This window comes from Eufriesea mexicana, unplaced genomic scaffold (genome assembly GCF_001483705.2).
Source record: "Eufriesea mexicana isolate 0111107269 unplaced genomic scaffold, ASM148370v2 scaffold630, whole genome shotgun sequence".
Lineage (NCBI taxonomy): Eukaryota > Metazoa > Arthropoda > Insecta > Hymenoptera > Apidae > Eufriesea > Eufriesea mexicana.
Window position 1 is genome coordinate 290,490 of NW_016908822.1, and position 23,246 is coordinate 313,735.

Sequence of the window (23,246 nt, forward strand, 5' to 3'; positions counted from 1 at the left end):
GACTCGTGAAACAAAAATGAAACAAGAACTGAAGTATCGCGAAATCGCCAACAAAAACAAATTGTAACCCGATCGATATCTTCTAGAAGCAAATGGAAAAGTTATTCTATATAACAAAATTAAGTTGCTTGACTCCTCTATGGGGAGGTGAAACGTAGGTTAAGGAAAGTGTTAAAAATCAGGATTTATGGCAACGTCGCTATCTGTGTCTATTTGGTACATCAGGAATGACTATGGTGGGGCAAGCGGGAGACGTGCTTTTGTTTTTTGACGAATGACGTCTCCAGTCTGTAAGAGTGCATGGTCAAGAATACATTACTATCTCGCTACCAAATTATTCATTTTATTACCACATCCAACTTTCCACTATAATATCCAACAGAAAGCATAAGAAGCATGGTCCTTGACAACCAAAACAGAGTCCTTAGAAATTAATTGTGACCAGGACAAGCGTGAGTTGCTTGGTGTTGGAAGGAGTTTTAAAAGAGTGTGTGTTACGCGGTGCATAAGGAGTATCCCGCCTTGGCATCGCTAAATAAAGCCGTGAGGTCTGTATTTCTAAGGTTTATAACACGATCGGAAAGTCAGACTATTTTAGAGTTGGGCTCAGGTATATTGGGAGGCAATGAAACTAATATTCTTTCAAATCTTCGTTTCACCTACGCTCGATAGCCAAGGGACGTGTTATAAACCTGGGTAATTCTGAAGGGTCATCCCGAAGTCCCGCTCAGGATAACAAACTACCGACGCACCGGTCCTGGACGAACACCGTAACCCCTGGGAAAAACCCATGACCTCACGCCCGCTCAAGTGTCATCCCACCCTTGCAGGAGAAGGCGCGCCAAGGGCGTATGGAAGGGGTGATCACGACACTTGGGATGCCGCTAATTGGGAAATTAACATTTTTCTAAACAACCAATCAGCGCGCATCATCGACATGCCAAGGCGAGGAACTGACTAGCGCAAAAGGGTCAGTCAAATTCCAACTTTCAACCAGACACAGTCAAACCACAACTTTCAAACCGTCAACTTCCAACTTTCAAACAGTAAAACCTTCTACTTCATCGCGACTCCGGGGAAAGGAGTAAGGAAGAAACAGATTAACATTCGGGCTACCAAACAACAATAACAGCTCTAGACCATAATACTTCTAGAGCACCCCACGCGTTCGTAAGAAGGAAATAACTTGGATACAATTCGCGACGCGTGGGAACAGTGTGTCTTTGAGTGTTTTCGTTATCTCGGTGTTCTTTTCCTAAGTTAAATCAGTTTACGAGTTTTCGTTATCGTGTTCTTTCGTGAATTTTTGGTGTCACAAAGCCAGTTTCGCCATCCTACATATGTGGGAATGGAATAAGCGTGGCTCTGGGAAATGTCGAGTGTGTCTGGACTTAGAATGAAAGTGACCATGTGTGCAAGGATCGACTGCAAGGATTATTTATGGTAGAGTCGAGCGAAAGTTTAAGGATGCGTGCAGAGTGGTTGAAGTGCCTGGCCCACCGAGGTTGCGTGAGAAAGGAGCATGACTGGGGAAGAAAGTCCGGGTATGAACGAGGAGGATGAACGGTTTAAATAAGGGTGCAAGGGCGCGGGCTAGGGCAGTCCTTCATGGTCTTCAAGATAGCGTCTAACAAGTAAAAGTCGAGCGTACCCGTAGCGAGTCTTTAGTTTCGTAGCCGATAATATAAGCATAAGTTTATTGTATTTTAAGAAGCAGTAAAGCAACGTTACTTTAGCCAATCCACACACCACGATCCTGCGCATATATGTCATCAATTGTATATTCAGCTACTCGCTATATATCGGTTGTTGCAGCGTGAACGATCTGCAGGACACGTTTAATCCTGCCATCTTGAATTTATTTCAGCTCGTTTGAACCCGACAGTGGCGTAACATCGCGTGTTCCCTTTGCTCGAATTAAAACTCGACGGCTCTTCCGCGGCTTGCTCGTGTGTTGGAACACGTGAAATCTAACCCCGGAGCATCGGGGTGGGTCGGTGTTTGTCCAACCGGGTCGCTACATCTGATCTATGCGCATAGAAATTGCGACGTAAGCTGACCGCCGCGGCGGGAGTAAGTCGGCAGACGCAGATTTAGATTAGACACGGATTAGCCCGGGCAAAACTGCAGCGCTGGGACCCCTTGGTTACCCAGTTCGCCCGTTTTCCTATCCGGCCGCGGATCCGTCGAACCACGCGCCATGGAAATTGCACAGACGTCGTTCGCCTTTCCGCCACCCTCTCCGAATTAGATTGCGCGAAGCGTGTGTCGCGACACATCTTTGTCGCCGCGACTTCCCGCGAGATAACACGGCAGATTGAAACCACCTTTCCGACCCTTCGCGCTTTGATCCGTGTGGAATCGCGTTGTCGCTGTCTGGGTCAAGATGGGGTGCAAATCGAGTGACGTCGCGAATTTTTCCCCGGGGGGCCAACGGGTCTCCCTTGTTCGATAATGATCGAGACGATTTTTGCCAGCGAAACGAATGTAGTTAAATTATTTTTTTTATTTTTTTTATTTTTTTAACGTTTAACGCTTTGAATTTAGTTAAATTCTAAAGATGGATGTCAACCCATTAGCTGCCACGATCCCCATTTGGGGATTTTGAAATTTTACGTACACCACTCGGCGCGAGAAATATATTTGATATGCCTGACAGTTTAGTTTTGTTCTATATATATCAGTCAATATTGTATGTAGCAAAAAGTGTGTATTCTGTGCTTCGTTTGTGTATAACGAACGAACAAACTTGAAATTCGCGTGTAAATTGAACGGAACCAAATTGTCATATATGAAGCATTATATTTTTGGTTTGGTTTTTATATTATAATCAAATACCGTGCATAAATATGTAATTTAGAGGTTATAGTAACAATTTGTTACCTACTCGGTCTTTTGTTTCTTATTGAAATGATTTTATTTGTCATTTTATAACGATACCTATTTTGGGACTTTTTCAAAAATATCGAATATTTTCAAAACAAAGCATAATTTGAATATAATTATACTGTTACACAACCTTTTGTGCATTTGGCAGTTAATGGCAAAATTACCCAACCATGCGTGGAATGTCGAATTAAAATAATTCTACGTCTTAATTTGCATACGATTTTTTATTTACCTTTTTAAAGATATCGTCAACTTTATGGTAGAACGTCTTCGAATTACTATTCTTTTGTAACGAAACAATTACCAAGTGCAAAGGGTTAACACTTCATTTTGTGGGAATATTATGTAGCACTTCGCGTGGAAGAAGTTTCAGTAATTTTAGATAATTTCGTACTGTCGTGTTTCTGCCTAAATTTCTTTTTAATTTCTTGAATTTTTGGCATTACGATTGATGTAACATCGTTCCTCGCAACGGAGAGATTTTGGCGAATTAATCCTTTGGAAACGAATACCATAATATAGATTAAAATTTTTCCATGTTCTAAAGCTTTTTAGAAAGCTACTTGTAATACAGCGAGCAATAATCCCAGCACTTTCATCGATGTTCTACGTATATTTTAATTCAGAAAATTTGTCTCGAGTTATTTTTTAATTATTTATTATATACTCCATGCATCATTATTTTCGTCTCTCGTTTGCAAAGCTTAATGGGGAGTGAAATTTTTCGTCTTTGTTTCATCCAGCAGAGGCTCCACCCGCGGATTTTAAAATTTATTAGAGAGATGTATATCTTCTATTCTTTTTGCCCGGCGGATAGCCTGTGAAAATAAGAGATGTATAAAGGAAAAACCGCGTTGAGAAGTCGTAAATCAATTGATTCGCAGCGAGGTATAAAACTCGTGCTAAACCGTCGGAAACAATGGAAAAAACAATTTAAAGTTCGTCATCGCATTCGATAGCAACATTTCTCAACATTTTCCGGTTGCCTGGGTCTGAGGATGAGAACAGACAAAAATGTGTTAAGAAAATGGCGCGAACACGAATAAAAGGCATAAAAAGAAAATGGTGTAATTGAACAAAGGCCGTGTAAAATTGAATGAAACGAGTTAAAAGGTAAAAGGAAAAACCGCGTATAAATATACCATCATATATTTCTGGTCGAATAAATAATCGGACAAAGACCGTGTAAAAGTGAGTGAAACGAGTCAAAAGGTAGAAAGAAAAATCGCGAATAACGCAATACATCATCCTCGAATCCTTTGTCAGTGATTGTCAAAGAAAGAAAGAAAAATTCTTATCGGATAATAGACAGCCCAATAAAACGCGCGAGATGTCATTTTGACTCGTGTATCCCTTTTCCATCGGATGCTTCGATTGCTCTAGCTGGGAAGAAAATAAATAGGAAGAATCTGTCCGCAGATGGAATTTTTCCCTAGGCGAGATCTCGTATCGGGCAGGATTCATCCTGGCCTGTCTCGTTTGCTCGTGACCGACTGAATTTTTCCCTAAATGACATTTTCTCTACGTGACTTTACCCCGAATCGGAAGTAACGTCTACGCCAATGGCGTAAAAACGATCCCTGGAAAATTTTTCAAACTCCAAAATCAGTTTTGTCGACTGATAACCAGGCGATAAAACTGACACGAGGTTTTCTGTAAGATTCCCATAGGCTTTATGACACCAACCCATTGCGTTATTTAGCCTAACTTCGAGGAACCATGCAGTTAATTAATTTTCCTCAAAACAAGATAAATCCCAATGCAGGGCGACATAATTAAAAATAAAAAGTTCTCTCACAAAATTAACCTTTTGCACTCGACGATTTTTTGGCTAGAAAAGAGTAGAAATTCAAAGATTCTCTACTAAAAAACTGACGATACTTTTTTAAGTAGTAAATATAGAATTGTATAATAATAGAATTGTAGAATTATTTAATTTCAATACCTCGCACACTGTTACATTACATTAAATTTGATATATTAATTAATACCGATATTCTAAATTTTATGAAATGGTGACTGAAGCTCACCTCTCGAGTGCAAAGGGTTAATATGGGGTGGCAGAGATACCCTTTGCGCTTGAAGATTCTTCGCTGTAAAGACACGATATAACGATTTTAAGCTTTTCCTATATTTTTCACAGCTTGGTTATACTATTTATAAAATAAAGAAAAATCGCGTGTATTTTATTTCAATATTCCACGTGTACTTCTAATCTAATTACTGTTTCATATTCGTATTCATCCTCGCCTGTCTCGTCTACTCGTGACCAACTGAATTTTTCTCTAAACGCCATTTTCTCTACGTGACTGTACCCCGAATGGGGTCTATGCCAATGGCGTAAAAACGACTGCTGTAAAATTTTTCAAAATCCGAAATCGGTTTTATCGACTGATAACGAGGCGGTAAAACCGACACGAATTTAACCCGGAAAGAAGCGAGTAATTCGGGTTAATCACGGATTGATTAACTGCCACGCGATCGATCGGCATTAATGCAAATGGAGGCAAACGGGGTCCGATCGCGTTGCAGCCTCCGGGACCTGCAACGCCGACGGAACGTATAAATCAGCCTTAACAGCTCGGAATCGCAACGTCTAACATAAGGCCTGTCAAGCTTGACCCTCACCCTGAAAACATTTATGTAACATCCGCCTCTGGATTCGACCCACGGAAATCTTTCCCTCCAACAACATAAGCCGAGCGTCCCATCTGACGTCTAATCGGAATTGATCACCGCGATCGCTCAATTCCGTGATCTTTCATAGCCTCTCTCCCCTCTGTGTTCCTTAATAAACTTTACCAGTTTCTTCTGGTCTCAGCAACGAATAAATTATCCCTTGAAACTTCGCCGCCTCTAAACGATGAATCTGTAAATCTCCGATACCACGATCTTTCATCGATATCGTTAACCATCCACTGTAAAATCAATTTCACCCTGTTCCTCACGAAACTTCATCGATCAATCTTCGCCAGGCAGCCAACTCGAAACCCTTCCAGCTCGAAACATCCCGCGGTATTTATACCGGGGGTTGGGGAGTGGATGCACGCTCGATTTGCCTGCAAAAGAATGCAAAAGAAACCGCGGAACCGCGAAAGCCAGCTCCGGATCCAGACAGAGTACATCGAGAACTTTCTTTCCCTTCCCGGCAGCCCTCAGTGGCGTAAGCACGTGTTGGTAAAGTAAACAAAGCGAACTCGTTGCAATGCAAATTCGCGACGGTTCTCGCGATTACAAAGCCATTAAAGAGCAGCCTATGCAAATGAACGCGCGTTATATCCTTCGCCGCCATCTTTTTCTCTCATTTCGCCACCCCTATCCTCTCCACTCGTGTTTCTTCCTCGTCCTCCTTTTTTCCCTAGTCCCGGCTCCTCTGTCTGGCTCTACTCTGATCTCTGCTCTCTCCGCAGCTACTACCTCGCCACGACGAAAGAGGAGTCCGCGGTGCAGCATTTGTACAGGATATCCACAAGGACTACCGACGACAGGAAGCCGAGGTGCTTAAGCTGCGGCATCGTGCGGGAAACGGACAGGAACCGGTGTCTCTACAACACCGCCAAGTTTTCCACCGATCATTCGAATTACGTGCTCACTTGTGCCGGCCCTGGAGTGCCCGACATCGCCATTTACAACCGGGTGAGTGTCGCTAGATACCGTCGACTCGTCATTCCACTCCAAACGACCACCCCTAGTGCTAGCCTTCACAGTGCTCACTGTCGGTATTTGTTTTGGGAAAATCGCTTTCCCGGAACAGATGGAGAGGAATATAATAGCTTATCTTTCCGGGAACTAGCGAAATTTATAAGCCTACGTGGAAAAGCACTATATATTACGCTCCGACCAATCAGACCCGTGTCCCTTCCATCTGCAGACTCGGGTCTAGCACTGCATGCCTCTGGTATGTGCGGCACAGAGGCAAAAGGGACACGTTTGCTCCGCTTGACTCCCAGCTTTGAAGCTCTTCAAATCCATACTTCTACCCTCTTGGCAGCATATTCTGACATAGTAGTAGGATAAGTTACGTCGACGTGCTTGTTATCTTTCGTTACAACGGGTGTCCCCAAAAATCGTGCTCGGAGTCGAAACTCGCAAATAGGGCACGAGTACTTGACAGCTTTTTGATCTCGTATTTCCCGGAAACAGAAACTCGAATGGGAAAATATTATTCTTTTCTTTGACTTATTTTTGTATTCGAGAATCACTTGGTCAGTTGTGCCGAGATTTTAGGGACACCGTGTATAGTTAACGCTGATCCTCTATGTCTACGCCAATGTCACATCGTTCCATTCTATTTTTTTTTTTTTCTTTTTTTTTTTTTTCAATAGAACAATCGCTCTATTCTATTTTTCCTCCGTTCATTGTCTTCATCACAATGCAATATAATCCTATGGCGCGACATTTTCAGTCAATAACGAAAATTTGCACTAGTATTCATCGCGGAGGTCGCTTCATCTTCACACCAATTATTTCATTATGATCAATCAGTCTCCCGCTTCTGCATCTGACAATTTGCCAGACGTATGTATCTCGCATCGTGGAAAAAATTAATTATCGGCGGAGAAACGTTGATCGCTTCATCGTGAAACCGTAATTTCACTCGCGAGTCGGAAATCCTCGCGATGATAAAGCAGGGAATAACACGACGAAAGAAAAATTCTTGTTCCTTCGAATTTCACCTGCTATTTCATTCACGGCGATATTCTATCTCTGACCCAAAAGTCCCGAATCCGTTACTGCCGCCGCGAAAATCTGTTTGCCATGGCTTCGACGAATTTTAATCCGAGACATCCGACATAATTTTCCCCGGCTACGTACCCTCTATAACTCTCGCAAATATATTTCGTCGTTCTCACTGGCAGCTCTTCGGCTCACTGAATAAACGAACTCGCTGACACGTTTCGTGTCAGTCCTCCACTGTGTTTTAAAAAACGAAAAAGGAAGCAAGGGGGAGGAAAAAAATCGGAAAAAAGTGAGCGACGTTGCAACGTCAATTATACGTTCCCTTGGAGATTTTATTAATTATTATAGACAAAATTCTGACCTTGAAGTCTTCAATTCTTCGCTTTGGTTTCGAAATATATCGAAAAGAAAAGATTTGACAATTTTCTGCATGGAAATTCTATTACACAATTTTATTTTATTAGATTTAAAACAATTAATAAGAGTATTCCGGTGTAAAAATTCGTGAATTACGCCTATGCAAAATTTTTTCCAATCCCTCGCTTTGGTTTCGAAATAAATCGAAAATGAAAAATTGATAATCTATTACAGGGAAATTCTATTACACATCTTTATCTTGTTAGTCTTAAAATAATTATTTAGAGCAGTTCGATATAAAAATTCGTAGTCTACGCCCATGCAAAATTTTTTCCAATCCCTCGCTTTGGTTTCGAAATAAATCGAAAGTCAACGATTTGCTGCACGGAAATTCCACGCCTTTATCTTCCTAGACCTAGAACAATTCGAAAATATTCCAAAACTCTTTCGATTAATTTCTACAATTAAAAATATTTAATTTTCCGAATAAAAATTTCTAAAATAATTTTGCAAATTCCGTAAAATAAATTCTGCGCCCGCAAGCGAACGATGCGCGACAAAGAATAATACAATTATCGAAAGCAAAAGAGCTTGCAGGTAACCCACGACGTTTACGCGCTAAGATTTATGGGAGGGAATGCAGGAAATGGAAAGAATTGCAACGTTCGATCTCTAGGGTTATTCGGTGCATAAGCAGCGCGGCCGATAAATCGTGGATCCTCCATGGGCCGCATGATTTGTCAGTGTCCCGGAAGCGGTGGCGCTGGAGCGACCTCTCAGTCCTCGATCTATGTTTTATGCCGGCGCTTATTGTCGGAGAGGGTCCTCCTCGTGGGAAAGCGACGCGAGTAGACGCGACAGATTTAGACGCGTGAGCAAATCCGACGACTCGACCGGATCTCCAACTTCCACCCCCGCGACTAAAACCTTTCTTACCCCTTTCCTTATCCCTTCGAGAATTTCTGCCGAGCTCTATTCGAACCGTTCCTTCCCTCCTTGGCCGCGGTGGCGCTGCCGTCGAGTGTATTTCGAAATATCCTAGGTAAACGGAGTCGATTCAAACCGTCGAGCATTCCTCTCCATCTCATTTCTTAATCCTCTTGCCCAATTTTCTTTCTATCCTTTTACCCCCAACTCTCTGGTCCTCTCGACAGAGTAACATGGCAAAAGGGTCGCAGAAACGATTTGGTCGATTTTTGTTTAGCAATAAATTATTTTAAGACGATATACGAATTAAGGTTATAAATAATCGTAGAATTTTACGAGTGAAAAATTAATTTCTCGTGGATCTTTGAATTTAGGACCACTTTCATAATTGCTACTATACATGTTGTTTGTTCTATGTTTCGATTTAATTATTTTTTAATAACATTGCGTGGTATTAACCGAAGGAGCAAGAAAAATTCTGGAGCTTACTTCATTATTCAAATTATTAATCCTCATCGTTATAAGGTTGTATAAATTTGCTCTACCTTCAACAAGTATAAATCTAAATACGGTATTACTTTATACAATTATGCGAATGATATTAACGTTTCTGTTATATCCTAGGCTGCTTAACTTCAGGAGCAAATTACAAGTCCTTCATATTGTTAATGAATAAGATAATTATATACATTTATCTATTCTCAGTATCGTCTTCCAGAAAATGATGTCTTTTGTTGCAGTAAAGCTACGCGATAAGAATAAAGTCTGCAGCTTAGGGATGCATTTCAGGGTGATCCCTTCCCTCCTTTTATCACAGCCTGTCTTTTGCCTCCAACTTTTCTGAAGACGACTATGATCCGCGTGCCCCAAATTAATTAGTTCAATTCTGTCTGTGCCATCGTTCAATAAACACATATTCCACGTTCTTTTCGATACAACCCCTGCACATTTTTAATAATAACAACAACAATATTTCACAACGTAAGTATACTGTGGTTTGAAATATTTATATAATTCTCTGACTGAATGAGATGCTAGGATCCCTGCTCCTTCTTTTGTCACAGCCTGTCTTTTGCCTCCAATTTTTCTGGAGACAACTGTGATCTGCGTGCCCCAAATACAATTAGTTCAATTTTGTCTGTGCCATCGTTCAATAAACACATATTCCACGTTCTTTTTAACCCTTTCGACGATCTTTTGGCTAGAGAAGAGTAGAAAATCAAAAATTCCCTACTAAAAAACTGACAATACTTTTTTGAGCAGTAAATAAAGAAGTGTATAATAATAGAATTGTATAATTATTTGACTTCGACACCTCGCACGCTGTTACATTACATTAAATTTGATATATTAATTAATATCGATCTTGCAAATTTTATAAAATGGTGACTGAAGCTCACCTCTCGAGTGCAAAGGGTTAATATAACCCCTCCATATTTTCAATAATAACAATAATATTTCACAACGCAAATATTCCGTTGTTTAAAAAAATATTTATATAATTCTCTGACTGAATGAAATGCTAGGATCCCTGCCCCTTCTTTTGTCACAGCCTGTCTCTTGCCTCCAATTTTTCTGGTGACAACTGTGATCTGCGTGCCCCGAATATAATTAGTTCAATTTTGTCTGTGCCATCGTTCAATAAACACATATTTCACGTTCTTTTTAACCCTTTGCACTCGACGATTTTTTGGCTAGAGAAGAGTAGAAAATCAAAAATTCCCTACTAAAAAACTGACAATACTTTTTTGAGCAGTAAATAAAGAATTGTATAATTATTTGACTTCGATACCTCGCACACTGTTACATTACATTAAATTTGATATATTAATTAATATCGATCTTGCAAATTTTATAAAATGGTGACTGAAGCTCACCTCTCGAGTGCAAAGGGTTAATATAACCCCTCCACATTTTTAATAATAACAATAATATTTCACAACGTAAATATTCCGTTGTTTAAAAAAATATTTATATAATTCTCTGACTGAATGAAATGCTAGGATCCCTGCCCCTTCTTTTGTCACAGCCTGTCTTTTGCCTCCAATTTTTCTGGAGACGACTGTGATCTGCGTGCCCCAAATCAATTAGTTCAATTTTGTCTGTGCCATCGTTAAATAAACACATATTCCACGTTCTTTTCAATATAACCCCACCACAATAATATTTCACAATGTAAATATTCCGTAGTTTGAAATATTTATATAATTCTCCGACTGAATGAGACGCTGCAATCGAATTTCGTTCAATTGGGTACATCAAAAGGCGAAGATACCGGGAATTTCTTAACGCTTCCACGATGAGCTTTTCGTTTCGATGATCTGTTTCCTTTCAGCGACCGGCATTCTCGATGGGGTGGCGAGTTTGTATCGTAATAAAACTCGCCGATCTAATTTTAATTTAATTTCTTAATTTCCATAAGCCCAGCCAGCCGCTCTTATCTTACCTCCCTCGAGGCTTTTTCTCTTTCTTTGCCGGCGAGTTTCATTTCCTCGGTCCATATTTAAAAGTGTAGAAGGTTTATTTGGAAATATTCAAACGAAAATTGAAGTTATCGCCGGCCGCAGTTTTGTTTCACCCCTTTCCACCGCTCTCATCCCTCCCTTTCAACTTTCCGATCGAATTTTAATTTAATTTCTTAATCTCCCTCGTTCGTGCTCGCTTCTCCGCCGTCTTTCCCCCTCCCCCTCCGCCCCGCGTCGAACGTTTTATCCTCCTGTTCCTTTTCCTTTCGCCCCCCTTTCTCCCACCCTTGGAGGAGCATTCGAAAATTTCCAGTAGGGTGTTCCGATTCGATCTTGTGCCCTTTCGCGTGGAAATTCGGAGGGTGATAAAGAAACTGGAACGGCGGCCCTGTAATTGTTCAACGAATTTCGAAATTATCGCTATCGGCGAATCGCGAGGGTGGAACACGGGGGTGTAAACGATGGGAGCGTTAAACAATCAGGCTGCACGTTTTATGATCGTTTAACAAATCGTCGGGATCCTTTCGGACGATCCGCCGCGAGCGAGAAAACACGATACTGTTATCGGTCGGTCGAATTAAATAAATTTTCCCGCTGTTAACAAACAAGCAAACACGATACTGCTCGGCTCAGCCATTTTGTTCCACCTCCGCGATCTCGTGTACACGAGTCCCGAATATGCGAACGATTACACGTGTACGTTACTGTACCACGTTATGTCAAATCGATACTTCATGATTCTCTCTATTATTTTCGTCCTCTCTATTATTTTCGTTCGCTAGTTTTTTTCTGTTCCTCGTTGTGTCGTAAATTAGGCCAAGAGCCGAAATTTAATTTCTCTATTATTTTTTTTTCGTTGCTATTTCTTTTTATTATTCGCTGTATCGTAAACTATGCGAAGAGCCGAAATTTAATTTCTCTGCTTTTTCATATGTGCTTTTATTATTTGTTGCGTCGTAATTTATGCGAAGAGTCGAAATTTAACTTCTCTGCTTTTTCATATTTGGTTTTATTATTTGTTGCGTCGTAAATTATACGAAGAGTCGAAATTAAACTTCTCTGATATTTTTTTTCATTGCTATTTTGTCTTTTTTTTCCTTTTTTTTTTGTTATTATGTGTTGTGTCATAAATTATGCGAAGAGTCGGACTTTCACTTCTCTAATTTTCTATTTTTGTTTTTATCTGTTGCGTCGCAAATTGTGCAAAGAGTCGAGATTTAACTTCTCTATCATTTTTTTTCCTTTGCTATTTGTTTTTGTTGTTTATTGTGACGCAGATTATGCAGAGTCAAAATTTAACTTTTCCCTTATTTTTCTTCGTTGCTGTTTGGTTTTTTAGTATTACGTGTTGTGCCGTAAATTATGCGAAGAGTCGGAGTGTAGCTACTCTATTTCCTTCGGTAAGTGGATGTTCCAAGTGGAACAATATGACGTGGCGACTCGAATTCTCGGTAGTTTGGTAAATTTATGCGTACACCGGATTGTTATATCGTAGTTGAGCGGGTAAATTTGGGAATAAATAGATGGCCACGATTTCTTCTGCAAATCTGGACCAAAGGGATGGTCCGGAATTTGGCTTCGGGGGTTACACCATTCAACGGGAGTTTATTATTCCCTTTGCCAGGAGTACAAAAGGAGTATTCGAATTCTAGGAAATTTGAATTAATCTTTTAATAAACAAGATACAAGGATAAATTATGTTAGAGCTTTAGTCAATTTATTTTAGTTAGTTAATTTATTTAGCTCGAGTCAATTATGATGAGATCAATGGAGATGATCAATCAAGAAGAAATTTGCTAATTACAACATTAGAATATATTAAATTCCTTTATAAAAATTATAAAATGGTGGACATCTACAGACTCTTTTATGGGACTCTCTTTCTGACTTTGGTTCTCTAGCTAAGTAATTCCAGGTGAAGACAATACGGTCTTTGATTCTGTTTCGAGTCTGCGACGTACATATGAGAAATCTTCGCGAAGTAGAGACCTCTCTGAAGTACCACGTAATGAAATTTCTCGAGTTCAAAGTGTGCAGATTCCTTTAGATATTCTGGTATATTTCGATTACTTTCATCGTGAAAACTATTTAAAATAAAATCGTATTACACAGTAGTGTAATCTTGTAGTCTTGACAATAGCTCATTGAAAATAAAAGATCGCGATGTCCACGTTTCCCGACATTTTCTAAGCATCCGTTAGATCGCTTCTATAAAAATTAAATGTGGAAACATAATTTTCCATACCATAACTTGTACTTTCATTTGCCTATTTACTCACATTGTCGTATAATAATATTAATAATATTTAATTAATTATATCACGTTAATATTGAACATGATTAATTTTTGTTTCAAAAATTTGATTTTCCCATACTGTGTAGCGATCTGGATATTACGTTTCTCCCTGTCCTGATCACGCATTGTTTGCGTGCAGCTGTTTATATTTTCTAGCAATCCTCATTGAACCGGGTATAAATGGTCTGACCAGTTTAATACTAAACCTACCCTAACCTGAATCACCATTTTTCAAACTTTCGTCGAAAAATCCACATTCAACGTTATCATCTCTAAATACCCAGAATTAAAAATTAAAAATTGGGAATCGGAATTCGTAGCTAAGAATCGTGTAATGAGGATCACTTATCTTTGCGATTTTTCTTCTAATATAATTATAATAATTTTCTCAATGCTTCCCATTATTCCATTTTTTAAAGACTGCTCCTCCTTCATCCACAGGTCATTTGACCATGATAGGCTTTAGCCCTTATAAAGATCGCAGACGTGCTTTTAAAAATTATCCTATCTACTGTCAAAACCTCGCGAAGTCATCGTGCTTCTTAAACCACGGGCGAGACGCGAATTTTCTTCCCGGCTTGCACGAAAGATGTCCCTATTCTATTAAACCGGGAGGCACGAAATGGACAGAAGTTTTCAAGAATTACAGCTTAAATTTCCACTTCCAATTCCGCCCGTAGCCTCTCTGCTTCAGCCCCGTTCCGCGTCGAAAGTTGCACCCCATCGTTCCACTCGACGACGTTTTCCTCGCGCCTCGACTCCCGACCCTCGAGCTCGCACGCTTCCAGAACACTTGCGTATGAACTTCCGATACCCTTCACCCCTAATAGGTCAAACGAGAACTTTCTCGTTCCTAGCAATTCCAATAAACAGCCCCGTTTCCACCTCCAACTCCCGACGTTCGACTGAAATCCGCTCGTTCGTCGCCTCGCGATCGCTCTCCTCTCGAGTCCCCATTATACCGAACTGGTAATTAGATTATCCCGTTGGATGGAAGTGGAGAGACGGCGCGTTTGTGTCGATTGACAAAAACGAGGAGAAAGAGGAAGCTGAAATGGAAGAGGAGGAAGAAACGGAGGATTCGACTGCTCGACTTGTCGAAGCGGCACGATTACAGCCGATAATCGGCTTTCCTCGCGGACAAACGCCCCCCAGACCCTCCGAGGGACTAATTTCCTTCCCCTCGAGAAAGCCAGCGAACGGGAAGTGTCCTGTTCTTGCCGCCTGCCGGCGAACAATGGCGGCGGAGGGGCCGGGAAACACTTTGTTCGGTGATTTTGGATGGGAGAGAAGTGCTTTCGCGATAAGTGTCTGATGAGAGTGGAATTTTGAAGGGTGTCGCGACCCGTGATGCTGGTTTATTCCTGTTGATTTTATTCCTGAACCGGAAGACTCGGGGGTTAGAGTCTTGTTGCTTCTGTCTGGCTGCGAGACAATGGGGAGTATGGAAGCAGCGAGGCGGACGCAAATCGTAATCTCCTGTGTCCAGTTCGATTCGCGATATTCCCCATCGGGGTTGGAATAAAAGTTTCATCGAGCTGGGGTTGTTTCGGGATCAACGAAGAAATCTTATCTTATTAACCGATACACATCCGTGCGAACGATTTATCAACTGTGCATTAATCGGGGTGGTTGGAGTTCTGTTGGTAAATGGAGAGGGATCCGGATGGGTGGAATAACAGGTTAAAACTCAAGGATGATTCTCGTAAGAACGGCTCCGAGTGTTGGACGTTGATGTATGGTGGCTTAAAAAGTTGGACCATCTGTTCATAAAATCGCGAAGGGAAGCTTTCGATGGCGAGTCGGACACGTCTGGAGATAGAACACTGGTAGGTAGTGATAGTGGTAGATAGTGATAGGTCCCCCATCCCTCCCCCATGGTTATTGAAAGTCAGTTGGGCCTCAAATATCCTCGTTGTAGCTGGAAGGGATGAAAGGAAGAGGAAGAGGAGGGGATTTGTTTCGTTCCGGGTCTGCTAGTGGGACTCATCGATAAGGCTACCCTATCAGGCCCTGCCTCAGACTTGGATATTATTGGAATATCGGGAAGTTATATATATACGAAGCGGAGGTTCTCCGAGTACTTGCGAGAAAGTCCTCGAACCTCCTTAAAGTCGGAGTCCATCTAGCGGCGAGAGTGAGAACGATGATCGCCACAGAACGTTCTATTTGGACAAGGGAACGTATTCTACCGGTATTTAATATTCTTTCTTTTATTTCCACGATTGCTGCGGATATATATTTCTCTTGGGAATAATTCCTGCAGGAGGAGGGGTAGGGGGAAAAGAAGATCGCCGGGATAGAGGTGGAGGTCGAGTGGACTGACTACTTAGTAGATCTTATCGGAGACAGTGGATGGGAGGTCGAAACAGTATGTGTGTGCAGGAATCGATGGCTAGGCGAGAAGTTGTTGGAATAGGAATCGTCGTGGAAAATCCTCCGGTGGCAGAGGGTGGCGCCGTGTAGTAAAATAAGGGTAAATTAAGGGTGGAAGTTCGGAGAGGTCCTCGGAGAGGAAGGCCGAGACGCTTTTCGGTATCGATTGAAACTTAGACGCCCCTGTTTTTCTGCCAAGCGTTTCCACTCGCTGTTTGAATAAATATTGAACGACCATGAACCTGAATCTCCTTTAACTTGTAGACGGGAAATCCTATCGCGGGCAATTCGCTGGTGCCGGGAACGGCGCGTTAAAAACCGACCATTAGGCCAATCCCACGTAAAAAGCACCGCGGCATTCTTGAGAAAAGAATATTTTTTCGCGTTAATGGCAAAAATTCAGTTCGTATTCCTTTTACTCTCGCGCGTAATTCGGTAATATTGCTAATGGCTGACTGAAAGCTAATTAGAAGAGTGAAATGTATTATTCAGATTGGTCTTAAACGATCGAGAAATAAAATATTTCACAGATTCTAAAGGAAGAATAAAAGAGATACTTAAAACTCGAATTTGAATAAAATATCTCGAAGGTTTATCTTAACCCTAGAACTATCGATCCTTAATGGGTTCTTAAACATAGCGGGCATAAATAATAGTACTTTTAGTGGTATGATTAATTATTGTACAATTGTATCTCGATATAAATCGACATTAATTTTTATAAAAGCAGGTATATCTTTTTAGTAATTGCAAGAAGGAAAATTCTAAGTCTAGTCTTTTTCACTAGATTAGTAATTCTAGTGTTAAAGAAAAAATATTTTATCACCCTGACATTTTAATAAATTTTTTAGTCAATTGCAAGAAGGAAAATTCTAAGAGTAGTATTTTTAATTAGTTTGGTAGCTCTAATGTTAAAGAAAGAATATTTTATCCATGACCCTGACTTAAAAATTCAAACTTACTTATATTTCAAAAATTGACTATTTTCCTTTTTTGATAATTGTATAATAATGATGATTTATTTGTTTAAACGTGAATATACACATAGTCATAGAGAAAGCAATAAATAATAATAATAATAATGGTACTAATACCACGAACTGACTGTTAAAAATTAATCATTCAGCCCAACCTAATATATTATTAACCCTTCAGCCGCTATTTGATAAAATTTCAAAGCTCGATATTAATTAATATATCAAATTTAAAATAACATAACAATATGCGAGATAATTAACTTAAAAAATTAAATAATTCTACCTGTTAATTATTATACAATTTCTTACTTATTGCTCAAAAAATATCATCAGCTTTATAGCAGAAAATTTTTCAACCCCTACTCCTTTTTAACTAAAAAATCGTCGAGCATAAAGGGTTAATCTCCCCGGATTAAATAATTAAATCACCTCGGAAAACTTAAAGGAAAAATCTCTTTGCCACTGATACTAAAATTCAAAGTCAATGTGCGTGCAACAATTTCGAGAATGGGCTGTCTTCCTTTTATCGCCGCGAAAGTAAATGCAATATATTACCAATCTTGCAAGGGTCGGCTTTGTACAGGGTAAATACCTGCAAGCCTTCGAAAGAAGAAAATTCCTGACCCCGTATCATTATAATTCGAAGCGAAAGCAATTTGAAAACTTCGAAAAATTCCCCTTTACCTCAGGTGAACGTTATTTAGCCTATTTCTGTACCCACCCTCCTTTGCAGGATTCCGTGAAGCTGCTGGCATGGGAGAACAACGACGCGGTCTCGGAGATAATCGCGGAGAAATCGCAACCGGTGGTGCACCGCTACAAGGTGGATGTTTCCGGCGGATTCAAGGCCCGTGTCAGACTACTGATTCCACCGAATGCCGACTTGTCGGGCGTCACCAAGTATCCTATGCTGATTTTCGTGTGAGTAATCCAGCCTCTCTGCGTCCGGATGAGCGGGTCGCGGGCCAAACCGTTCGCGCGTGTAAAATCAAGGAACCTTATCTCCTTTCCCCGTTAGCGACGGGAAACGTTTTAAATCGAGCTTGATTTCCCTGGATGCTCCCATTCGGTTCCCTGTTTTCTTTTTCTCTTTCTTCCACCCCCCTTTTCTCCCCTCTTTCTCGCATGCAAATGCCGGAGGCCGCCGCCATGAATACGCTTTAATGTCTTCGAAGCGGATCGGAATTATTCGTGCCGAATGGAGAAAAAGAAAGGAACCTCGAGGAGAATACGCGTCGGCGTCGGCGTCAGTCGCAGCGTATCATTTATCAGACATTTTTTACCATCCTATCGCGAGGTGTCGCGAAACGTCGCCGGGAAATATCGTCGCGAAATTCATTCGGCGACGCGTGAACGTGGATTTTGATGGATCCGTGCGGGGATTAATTAGTCGAACGAAAATCGGGGCCACTCGTCGCGTATGAAACCGCCATGTTTTCTTTCCGCGTATCGCCGCGCCGATTCGCGGGGATCGATTAATCGCCGGGTTTCCCGTGTTTAAACACGCTTCGCGGGGGGTCGAGATGAACGGACCCCGGGAAAAAAGGGGATGAAAATGATGGAGCGAAAAAGGGACGAGCGTCGGACGATTAGTTGGTAAATTTGATCGAGTTCGATTCGCTCGGTTCGACGTTCGTGGACGTTAATTCGAGTTTGGGAAATTGGGTTCGGCGACGGAACTCGTTCCGACCGGATTAGACTTTGTATAAATAGGAACACACGAGTCGATTGAATAATTGGGCTAGAGAGGAAAATTCGATTAGGTTTTCTTGGTCTATTAGGACGGAATTGTTTCGCAATTGCTCGCCGTACGCGCGCGTAATTGCTCCACGTTCTGAGCGGGAAATTGAAAATTTTGAATTGTAGTTGTTCATACTGCAGGCGGCCTCTGAATAAATTCCGCCGTTCTACTGTATCCAACGTAAAAGAGAGACGAGAAGAAAAAGAGAGTAAAAACATAGGAAATTATAAATATATTCCCTCGTCTCGATAAAGGACCGTATAACTTTATCGTGACGATGTAATACACTCGTAAAATCAATTGGCAGATTAAACGAAATTCATTGAAACGTATCTCGTTACATTAATATATACAAGTAGCAACGTAATGACATGATACGACGCGATATTCTATATATCTTTGCAATTGTCGCGACGCGACCTTTATTTAATTACCAATTAATTAAATCGTTGATGAACTCGAATAATTTTCCCCTGTTTACGATATTCTTTATTTCGAGGTATTTTCAATGTACACCTCCACTTTCTACCCATTCCAACCTCCTATTGTAAAGGCACGAAAACAAGTATTTTTGCCTACATTTTGTACGCCAATTTTGCGAATTTAGTTAAACAGACTTAGCCCTATATTCTCTAAACCACAGACATTGAGAAAACGATAGAAAAAGGAAAAGAAATCGATGTTTTTGATCTTCCGGATCAAGAGAAACGATCCCTATAGCCCGATCAAAGTTATCCCATCGCTCAAGGCTACTTACGCGAGCTACCCCCACTCCCGAGGCACCGCTGCGCGTCTCTGCCTACTCCAACGCCTCCTCTCGCTTCGCGAGCGAACTGCAAGCCGCAACCTAAGCAAACCTCTCGACGATTCCATGCGCGAGGGAGTAACGATCGTCTGCACGACGGTTTTAATTTATCTCGACCCCTGTTCCACAGATACGGCGGTCCAGATTCCTATCAGGTCACGGAGAAGTTCAATGTCGATTGGGGCACGTACCTTGTAACGAACAAGAGCATCATCTACGCGACGATCGACGGCCGTGGTTCCGGCTTAATGGACAATAGCATGCTCTTCGCCGGATATCGAAACTTGGGAACGGTGGAGATCGCCGATCAGATCAACGTTACCAGGTGAGCATCGTCCCCCTGCCCTCCGACGGGGTAATCCTCGTTGGTTTTTGCATGCGACCGGGCTGATACGATCCAACCTTCTCAATTTCGTTCTTTCCAACGTCTCTTAAGCTCGGCTGCAATTCTAATTTCGCCAGGTGTCGCGTCGAGACGCTCGGAACAGGTCTACCTCGAGCGAATCCTTCCCGCGATTGTAATTCCCTCGTTCGACGTAACGAGGCTACGGGGGGTGGGACTGAACTCGGTTTCCTATGAATTCGACGGCCCTATCGCGAGACACGGGTTTTTCTAGCCCCGCCGTCCCTCATTTCTAACCCCGTCCTCGTATTCGATTTCGGGGGCGCGCATAAAGGCTCGGATTAATCGGGTTGGCCGTTAGGGAAAGCGTGTTTGCATCTTAAACGGATCGGTGTTTTAAATTTTAAATATTCCGGATGCAATTTGCTTTTTTATCGGGAAATATTGCCGGTGTCGGTGATTCAGCTGCATGGGGGTTGGAAAATGCAAATGGATTTTAATGTCGCGTAGTTTCATCGCGGCGCTGTTCGAACGGGCTTTGATCACGTAGCCGGCCCTAATTTCGTTGTTCTACGATCCATTCTCCCTCTCTCTCTCGTTTCCTCTATTTACATGTAAAATGTCTCCGGGTGCAATTTATCGAGTGCCGCTTCCGGCCGTTTTAGATGCAAAAAGACGCATTGCCCTTGTTATTCTATGCATTTTTAATGCTCGCGCCGCCAACAAAAGCGAGAGCGATTTATATTTATGCAGGGTGCTCGGTTTTTGCGATTCCCAACCCCTGCGAACCGATATTGCGGCCGACATCGAGATAAGTCAATTTATGATGTATCCCCCTAACGCGTTTCTTTTTTTCCTCTTTCTTTTTCCTTTTTTTTTCTTTTTTTTTCTTTTTTTCTTTTTTTTTCTCCCACCACCCTTCTATTCCCATCTCTCGTTGTTTCTCGTTCTGTCTGTCTCTCTTCCTCAGCGGTTTGATTTATTCGATTGATAGGACGCGAATTTAACAGGTGCTGTACAAATTTAACGCCATTTTATCAAACCAGCTGAACGCTACGCGACCGTTACATTGCAGCCGAGTAGATGTAGATAGAAATCCTCGGGAGTATCGCTTGTGACAAAGCATGAATTATTCTCTGCAATCCTATCAAACAGTTGCCTTCGCAATCTTGAATTTGTGACCTTCCGAAAAGAGAGTGGAACGAAAAATGGGAAATGAAAATAAGGAAAAGGAATACCAAAAGCGACGAAAATGGGGGGAAAAGATATTTAATGACCACTTTCGAATTCCCGCAGTGGCGTAGCCCTCGGACTGGCACGAATCTTCAACTAGAGTTGCTCGTTGTCGCATCGGCGACACAATAAGCGACATTCTGTCAGCGGAGGAATAAAAGGGGGAAAATAAATATGGGAAACGGCGAAAAAGGGAAGAAGAAAATTAACTTTCAAATTCCTGCATTCGTACGTCCAGTGTAACGCGCATCGTTCGTTGCCGGCAACGACGAAACAAACGAAATTCCAGCACTCGGAGATAAAAAGGAGTGGACAAATATCAGAGACGGTGAAAAAGAAAGCCCGCATAAATTTCCAACTCGGGTAACTCGGAAATAACACTACGCGTCACTTGTTACGCCATTACTAACAAAAAAGGAGGGGAAGAAAAGAGGGAAGCAAAACTCTGCCAGTGAAAAAGGAAAAAGAGAAGAAAAATAAATATTGAAAATAGTAGAGAAATTTGACGAACGCGTCTAACTCTCTAACTTTGCCCGTTCATAAAACCTTCCCCTCGCGCGAATGTTCAACTCTGGCCAGCCATCAACGACACGCGTCACCCGTTGTCGCATTAACAACGAAATAAGCGAGATGATACGCGGGTATAGGGGTGCGAGGATCGCGAGCCAAGGGAGAGAGTTGCGAAAAAGTTGCCAAGCTTCGCCGCGGCGCGGAACCGAAACCGCGACGCGTGCAAAATTAACGACGCAGAAACAGCAGCCCCGTTTTTCGTCTCGTCCCCGTTCCCCACATATTCGGCCCTCGAGATTCAAATGTCCCCGATTCCTCTGGCAGGGGTAAAGCAGTGGAGTAAAGACAGCGACGGGGAGCTCGATGGGACGCGATTTCCTCTGAGAAGCACGGGCAACGGTGGCTTTCTTAAAATTCTTCGTGGCAACTAGCCGGCGAATCTAATTATAGGGAGACGCCGTTCCGTCGTCGTGGCACCCCGGCCAGACGCTGACTTATCGGCACCCGACGCGGTAATCCGCTAAGCCACCTAACAAACTAGCGCCACGTCCGAGAACTCACGTCGCGCCGTGGAGACCTCTTTCCGCCGTGATCGACCCGAAATTAGTTCCCGTCTGAATTTCCAGATTAATACTAGTGTCATGCGGAATGAAGAAGCCTTGGACTTTCTCAAGACACCGCTGGATTTTTATTAATTTCGTTGAAACGTTTAATTCTACTCCTTTCTCCGCTTTCTCTTTTTCGTTTCCTTTTTTCCTCTTTTTGGGGGGAATGGAGGGCGAAGGTTATCGATGGAAGACCTAACTTCGAAGCCTGATGATATAAAAATATATATGCATATACGTCGTTCAACTCGAAATATATCGATACTCCGTCAATATTATGCGAGCCTTTACAGAAGGAAACGATTAACTGCACTTTATGACTGTAAACAAATTTTTCGATCGATGTTTCATTTTCTATTTCGGTAAATTTCTGTTTTCCGTTCCGTTTCGTCGAGTTAATCGATCCGGTGAACGAACGACTCGCAGTCGGGGTCTCGTTTAAACGAGTATACGGTATGGTGCAAATATAAATTTTGATAACCTCGTTGAAATAAATCATTTACATTTAATACGTATTCTCCTTCTGATATCCACACCAGTCCTTGCTGGAATTTAAAAGAGAATCGCTTAGAGTGTAATAATTTTCGTTTCCGTCTGTAGGAGACCTGTCTTCGGACCATAAGTTTCGCTACCTTCACCGTCCACTCGTAAACGTCGCAACACCGACTCGTATTTCCTAAATTGAAACACGCAGTCGGGCAATAATACACGTTTTTTCCGGTCCCATTAATCACCGGCGACCATGAAGAGGGACGACAAAGTCGGCAAGGGGGGGGATAAAATCGATCGGAGGTTGGAAATCGATAGAAATGGCGGTTTATCGGACAGTTGCACCGGCGGACGCTTATCTTTCACGAGTTATTGATTCCGGCACGGCTATCTTCACGCAGGATCGCCGTCGAAACGGCGGACGAAGGCACACGGAGGAACGGTATATTTCGTGGCGATACCCAGACTCTGTAAGCCGAGGAGAGCGCCTCTGTTGGCCAGCCTGGTATCCACGTTGCAATGTTTTGCTGGCGCGTCGCAGCGCGTCCGGCCA

The 23,246-nt window shown here is 42.0% G+C and overlaps 1 protein-coding gene across 1 annotated transcript in view; it reads left to right on the forward strand.

Annotated features, from left to right (window-relative positions):
- LOC108546375 (venom dipeptidyl peptidase 4) overlaps window positions 1–23,246 on the forward strand; it is a 306,649-nt gene that overhangs the window by 255,540 nt on the left and 27,863 nt on the right. The window contains exons 9-11 of the mRNA XM_017898424.1: window positions 6,300–6,525; window positions 17,701–17,888; window positions 19,644–19,838. Of these exons, the coding sequence (XP_017753913.1) occupies window positions 6,300–6,525; window positions 17,701–17,888; window positions 19,644–19,838 (609 nt within the window). The remainder of the gene's footprint in view (window positions 1–6,299; window positions 6,526–17,700; window positions 17,889–19,643; window positions 19,839–23,246) is intronic.